The sequence below is a fragment of the Takifugu flavidus genome, chromosome 10 (genome assembly GCF_003711565.1).
Source record: "Takifugu flavidus isolate HTHZ2018 chromosome 10, ASM371156v2, whole genome shotgun sequence".
Lineage (NCBI taxonomy): Eukaryota > Metazoa > Chordata > Actinopteri > Tetraodontiformes > Tetraodontidae > Takifugu > Takifugu flavidus.
This window is the reverse complement of record NC_079529.1, coordinates 10496350-10503527: the sequence shown is the minus strand read 5'-3', so window position 1 is coordinate 10503527 and position 7178 is coordinate 10496350. Positions and strand designations below refer to the sequence as shown.

At 50.1% G+C, this 7178-nt stretch overlaps 1 protein-coding gene across 3 annotated transcripts; it reads right to left on the bottom strand.

Moving 5' to 3' along the window:
- Positions 1–259: 259 nt before the first annotated feature.
- LOC130532866 (soluble guanylate cyclase 88E-like) lies at positions 260–6151 on the bottom strand. 3 transcript variants are annotated; one of them, XM_057045774.1, is made up of 17 exons: positions 6045–6151; positions 5741–5905; positions 5094–5226; positions 4855–5029; positions 4596–4687; positions 4046–4303; positions 3840–3984; positions 3632–3757; positions 3440–3560; positions 3124–3253; positions 2888–3034; positions 2512–2658; positions 2270–2426; positions 2019–2128; positions 1820–1909; positions 1406–1524; positions 260–1229 (listed from the first exon to the last, which is right to left on the bottom strand). In XM_057045774.1, the coding sequence occupies exons 2-17, from the start codon at positions 5866–5868 to the stop codon at positions 863–865; spliced, it is 2445 nt and encodes an 814-aa protein (XP_056901754.1). In that variant the 5' UTR covers positions 5869–5905; positions 6045–6151; the 3' UTR covers positions 260–862. The 3 variants fall into 3 exon arrangements, with proteins under 3 accessions (XP_056901754.1, XP_056901753.1, XP_056901755.1); XM_057045773.1 differs by having other exon boundaries at positions 5741–5966; positions 6045–6128; XM_057045775.1 differs by lacking the exons at positions 5741–5905; positions 6045–6151 and adding an exon at positions 5314–5335.
- Positions 6152–7178: the final 1027 nt, after the last annotated feature.

Below are 7178 nucleotides of genomic sequence, written 5' to 3'. Positions count from 1 at the left end.
TGGTCCTACGTCAGGTGACTGATGTTGTCACACATTGTTGTCCGGGTTTTTCCAGGTTTCTCTGCTTCACCTGCACTGCAGCTGTTTCTGTGTGGTGTGGACGGCAGAAGGTCCGTGGATCTACTGATACCTGAGTGGATCTACTGATACCTGGACCTGATCTCAGCTCGTGCAGAATAATCATTGATTCGTTCACTGTCCGCAGGACATCAGACACTTCTGTGTCTCACCTGTGGTTAGAAAGATGCTGTTCAGGTGGTTGTGGCTGTACATACAGTTTTATATAAATGAACGCTATCGTACAGTCAAACAAATACAATCGTTTCCAGACAGGAAGTAAGATGCTTGACGACAGGAAGTAGAACATTTGAAGGCATTTTGTGGAGCTCAAGAAAAGAAAAACACTACATGATTTATATTGCTACTGAAAACATTAAAACAAGCTCTTGTCTGCGTTGGCGGATGTACATGAAGCTTCCAGCGTCGTTTCCTCCGTGTTAGCATGGTTACAGACTAGCAAACGCACCTCTGCAATTCAGCAACCGGAGTAAAGAAAGTTAGCGAGGCGCTCGTGGCTGCCGTCTGGAGTTAGTTCCCTCTTTTTGTGCATGCGTGTCAGAGACGGTGGACTTCCTTTTTTCAGAGGAAGTTATGTTGAGAAACTGGAATTCTAAATACGCAGAGTGTTGAAATTATGGTAAATTCTTTAACAATGGACCATAAAAGGGGATCTGATGGCGGCCATGATTGTCTAACAGGTGGAGTTTTGTGAGCTGGGATTTAACCGTGTTGTCAGCTTCGCACCCGTGTCAGCGTCACGCGTGAGCGCCACGTGTCAGCGGCCTGTCCCGCGGCGCCCGTCTCACAGGACGGCACAGGAGGCGCTGCGCATGGGCAGGTTGCTGGGCAGCTTGGCGTACTGCTGCCTGAAGCTGTTCCTCTTGTTGTTGAGCAGATGAAGCGGGTGCTCCAGCCCGTCGGCGGACAGCGAGGACTCGGGTGCCGGGTTCCCCTGAGGCGCCTCTGACTTGGACCCCCTGTTGTTTTTAGTCTTTTTGACCTTCTCCTTCTCCTGAGGCTCAGTGGAAACGGCGGGGGGCTCGCTGGCGGCCTCTGGTGGCGGCAGGGCGTCCAGCGGGAGGTCGCCGGAGCTGGGCTTCCCCTCGGTCTGCTCCTCGCTGCTGAGCTGGAGGTTGGAGGCCATGTGCTTGGCGCTGGTGCTGCCGGAACTGGTGCATTCACACAGGAAGAACAGCTCTGATAAAGGCAGAAACTCTAACTGGACATCCTGTCTTTTCCCCTGTAAAGATAACTTTAACCCGCACTGAGCGCTTCCACGTCATGCCGAGTTTGATGGTCGTCATGGTGATATTCGTGTCCGCTGAGCCTCCGTGCGTGCACTCACCCGGTGGAGCTCTTGTCCTGTGAGTCTTTCTGATCGCTGCTGTAGCGCAACTCTGCTGGAGTCTTAAAAGATAGATCTTTCTTCCCCTTCAGCCAGTAGGTCTTCATGTAGCCTTTACCCTGCAGGAGCAGAGGGCTTACAATCATCTATAAACCATTAATAAACATGCTTTCATGGCCAGAGCTTTCACTCCACCTTATTAGCAACAAAGCTAACGGTTATTTACCAGTGGTGTCAAAAAGATCCACCATAAGACTTTAAAACACTCCTGAAGGGGGCTTTTCATTATTTATCGGATTAAGACCAGTGAATTTGAATCATTGAACACATTACTTTGATTCAGCTTCATCTAAGAAGCTAAAACTTTCAGTCCAAACTTTCCTTGGCTAGCGAGCGCGCGGGGGAAGGGCCCACCTTGACGAAGATCTTCCCCCGCTCCTCGATGATGTAGGGTTCGTGCTCCAGGTGGTCTTTGGTGGTCTGACTGATGTGGATCTGCATCCCCTGTTCATAGGAGCACACACAGAAGAGGGCCGCTAAAGCTCAACACGCACGCTGGCGCCGCACTGGCAGGAACTCTGCGTGTTTATCATGTTTAGGTAAGTTTAGACACCACTCCATTGCTCTCCATCCGTGACGCTGTGTTGACGGTGTCGCCGAACAGGCAGTAGCGGGGCATCTTCAGACCCACCACGCCGGCCACCACCATTCCCGAGTGGATTCCTGAAACCAGAGTGGAGCCAAACTTCAGCCCCTGTTGCTCCACAGGATTAAAAGCGACACCAGCGCCCCCTCGAGGCGACGCCGCGTCATTGCGTTGCTGTGCAGGAGGGTTCTTAGAGGAGGGTCCCCTGGTGCTCTCACCGACTCTGATCTGGATGTTGTCTCCGGTGGAGGGGTCCTTCAGGTGGTCGATGGAGCTCAGCATGTCCAAGGCCATGTCGCAGATGTGGTGCGCGTGAAAGGTGGTCTTGTTGGGGACCCCCGCCACGACCATGTAGGCGTCGCGAATCGTCTCCACCTGGGCAGAGTCCAGAGTTGCGATTAAACGGGGTTTGGTTGAAGTTCAGGCTGCCCCCCCCCTCCCCCTCCCCCACCAGACCGACCTTGTAGACGTTGTGCTTCTCGCTGAGCGTGTCGAAGACGATGTAGATCTCGTTGAGCATGTCCACCACCTGCATGGGCGTTATGTGGATGCAGATCTCGTTGAACTTGACCACGTCGCTGAAGAGGATGGTCACGTCGGGGAAGACCTGGGGATCAAAGACGCCGTGTGAGGAAGGAAGTGACGTCTCAAACACCAGTTCGTGAGGGTTGAACCGATGGGGTGGACCTTCACGTGAGACACTTTTCACATGTCTTGTTTTGGGCCTTTGGTTCACCGCTGACCTCTGACCTCAGAGAACTGAGGAACGCGGAACTCAAACCAGCCTCCAGGAGGTTTTCTGGAGCTTTGATGCTTTTTAAAGGGCTGTTTGGTACCTGGCACGTCTCCAGGGCAGTGATCCCCTTCCTCAGGCGATCCGCCACAGCTTTGGGGATCATCGCATACAGCAGAGAATCCCCCCTCTTCTTCTCTTCATCCAGCTTTTTGATGATCTCCTGCAGCTGAGCGTATTTTTGTTGCTCCTAGCAGATCAGACGAGGGTCCGGTTAGCGCGCCGTCTGCTCTCGCTCTGGTCCTCAGAACTTTGGCGTCTCTGATGTGTTGAACTGACCTGGTCCAGGGCGAGCTGCAGCTCGGCCGACTGCTGCGTTCCAGCCAGGATCAGCTCTCTGCTGGAGTCGTGGAGGTTCAGATCGTTGACGTACACGCCCATCTTTATCATGTCCTCCACCGTCTCAATGCTGCGGACAGGAAGAAGACGGAAATTGTCTCTTTTTAGATGTATTAGCACATTCTGGCGTGTAGATGTTTCTCCCATCGACAGATTTCAGCTCGTTCGTGTCTTCTGTTCCGGGTCCGGGTTGGAGGAATCAAGCCCACCAGTGAGGACCTGCGAGTGGAGACCCTTAAACCCGGTTAGTCCTTACATGGGAGTCCCCAGAAAGATGAGGGAGTCCCACTGGGGGACGTATTTCATCTGTCCCTTCAGGTGCAGCGGCTTCTTGGGAGGCTCCCGCATGTCCTCAAAGATGGTCTCGCTGCACTTACCTGAGAGCAGAAGAAGACAGTTGAGCGGAAATGAGCACCTTTCGTGGGTGGCTAGCTTTACTGGTTCTGACCGGTGACGGTCTGGAAGGCCAGCAGCTCGATGTCCTCCCCTCCGGAGTTAGCAGAGCTGTTGTACTGGGTGAGGGCGCTGCTGTACTCCTGGTCCGTGCCCTTCATCTCCTCCACCGCCTTTGGCTCTGATGGTCAGAGACAACAGTCACTCCAGCCGGGCTCTGCTCAGCGGTTTCTGCCTGTTACCAAGCAGGTTTAGTGAAATACCTCGTTCTTCTTCCCTCTTGGCCTTCTCGCTCTCCTCCTTCTCCTCGGGTTCCTCTTTGCTCAGTTTGGGGATGTTGACCTTCTGCTTGCTCTCCACCACGGCCTTGGACAGCAGCTCGAACACGTTGTTCAGGTGGGTGTAGATCTGGTGAGAGCCAAGGTTTCAGCCACGCGCCACCACTTTCGTTTCTAAGCAGCAGACTCACGTTGTCCCAGCTGAACTCCAGCATGGGCCGGACCAGCGTGAACTCCTCGTTGACCTTCTTGCCCTGGAGGTCCGAGAAGACCTCCTTGAGGCCGTCGCCGATGCGGTACATGGTCATGTCGCGGCGGAAGATGACGCTGAACGGGAACATGTCGAAGAAGATGCCGCGCTTCATGGGCAGCTTCTCGTAGCTGGGCGCCGTCTTCTGCTGAGGCATGCGGTGCTTGAAGGCAGCGTTGTCGAAGTTCATCTTATAAACCTGCGGGAGTTCAGACACAGGTGATGCAGATACAATCAGACGGAGCGTCACCGGGAAGGTCGGGAAGGCCACACGTCCCCCGGCAGGTCTCCTGCTACCTTCTGCTGTAAATTACGACTTCCCCCAAATTCCCATCTCAATAAGCACTTATCTCCATCCAATAAACACTTGCTGCCGGAGTGTAAACAAGGTTCCGCCTGCCGTCTGGTTCAGGCTGATGGAACCGTTCTCATCCTGATAAAGCAGGTCGCCGGGTCAGACGTCTCGAGTGGCGCCGAGCCCGGGTACGTACCACGTACGTCATTTTCTCCGTCTCCTCTTTGGACAGGATTTCCACCTCGATGTCGGTGTTGTAGAACTGTCGTCCCACCTGAGAGAGCTGCCCTGGGGGTTAGCGCAGATTTACGTTATTATGACGTGTGCGCCCGCTCCTCTACGTAGTTTCTACGTAAGGAGTGAATGTTGCCTTTGGTTTGTTCGGGGTCACTCGTGATGGTTGTATCGCCTTAACGCGGCTGTGCCTCGGGGACGTGCGATGTTTTGCTCCTCACCTTTGACGAACTGGGTGAAGCCCTTCCGGGTGCTGCGGTAGTGCAGCGTCAGGCTAGTTTCACATTCCTCCTCCACGCAAAAGCTGGGAGGCTGGACCTTCGGGAACGAGAAGCGGAAGTACTCGTGCAGGTTGTCCAGCTCGTTGATGAAGTCGCGAACGTTTCGTCCCAGAACCTGCCGAAGAAGGGCGCCGTTTGTGTTTACCTTGTTGACGTATCGTAGGTTAGCCACAGCTCACCTTCAGGATCCGCTCGTATCCGTAGTTTCCGATCCTTTTGACCATGTAGACCCCAAAGGCGTACATGAGCTCGTCGTGGGTCTTTCCCAGAACTTCGCCCGCCGCCTTCGCCAACCGGAGGATCAAGTTATCACTGATAATGTGAAAAAAATAACGTTTTAATTGGAAAGGTCATCTGACAATTTGCTAAAATGGAAAAACATTTAAACGTGTAACACACCGTTAGCCAGTTGATTTGATTCCTGCCCCAGTATAACCAGCATGAGCCAGACATCAAAGAGGGAAATGACTCTTTAGTGTGTTAGCTTTTAGCATTAGCATCAGTTGAGTGTCTGGTGCGTTTGATCTGCGTCACTCAGGTGGGAGGAGCATTAAACCGGTTATTGATGGAGCGACCAAAGTCATGTGACCTTAAGTTTGTCCAGTTATCAAGAAAATAATTACGTTTGATTCTTGCGTAAAATCGACCTTGGATTAGCATCACGTTAGCAACTCTGGTGTATTTCTCCTTGATTTTAGTAGCTGTTTGAGCCGATTTGTTCCCACATAAATCACCAGTTCGTCTGTATCTGGAGACGAAGGTCACCTGTGCAGGATTACCATGGTTACCATCACAACAGGACCGGTTTCTCCAAAAACCAACGTACTTGTACATCTGATGCCGGACGAACTTGAGGTGGGGGATCTCTGCGCGGTTCTCGATCAGCCTCCACACGTCCTCGCCGTAGGACTCGTTGATGTAGTCGTTGACTGCTTCCAGGTACAGGCCGTACATGGTGGAACGCCTCCAGTGACACCAGTTACACGATTAGCTGCGGAGAGTCCAGATGAAAACAGACGGCAGGAACCTCAGGTCAGCTCCTCAAACACCATCTGGCAGCAGAGAGAAGCCGTCAGCTCCCAGTAAAACCAGTAAACGGGAGCCAACGAGCACCAGGACCACCCCCTTACCTGCAGCCCTGTACACTCCGACGCTCCGACTGTGCCGACGTCCATCCAGCACCCCCCCCCCACGAGAGGGTCCACCTGCTGCTGACAGGTGCCCCCCCACCCACTTGCCTGTCAGGTCAATGGGTGACGTGTCTAAAATAGCAGCAGCATGGTGTGTTCGTGGCAGCTGGCAAAGAAAAGGACAGCACAAACGTGTCCACCGGGGACCCGATGGAGATGTAACGTTAAATATCTGTGAAGACACGTTGATATTAACGTTAAATATCTGTGGAGACACGTTACTGTTAACATTAAATATCTGTGAAGACACATTGATATTAACGTTAAATATCAGTTAAGACACGTTACTATTAATGTTAAATATCTGTGAAGACACATTACTGATAACGTTAAATATCTGTGAAGACACGTTACTATTAACGTTAAATATCAGTGAAGACACGTTGATATTAACGTTAAATATCAGTGAAGACACATTACTATTAATGTTAAATATCTGTGAAGACACATTACTGATAATGTTAAATATCTGTGAAGACACGTTACTATTAACGTTAAATATCAGTGAAGACACGTTGATATTAACGTTAAATATCAATGAAGACACGTTACTATTAATGTTAAATATCTGTGAAGACACGTTACTATTAACGTTAAATATCAATGAAGACACGTTACTATTAATGTCAAATATCTGTGGAGACACGTTACTATTACCGTTAAATATCAGTGAAGACACGTTGATATTAATGTTAAATATCAATGAAGACACGTTACTATTAATGTTAAATATCTGTGAAAACACGTTACTATTAACGTTAAATATCAATGAAGACACGTTACTATTAATGTTAAATATCAATGAAGACACGTTACTATTATGTCAAATATCTGTGGAGACACGTTACTATTAATGTTAAATATCAATGAAGACACGTTACTATTAATGTTAAATATCTGTGAAGACACGTTGATATTAACGTTAAATATCAATGAAGACACGTTACTATTAATGTCAAATATCTGTGAAGACACGTTACTATTAATGTTAAATATCAATGAAGACACGTTACTATTAATGTTAAATATCTGTGAAAACACGTTACTATTAACATTAAATATCAGTGAAGACAC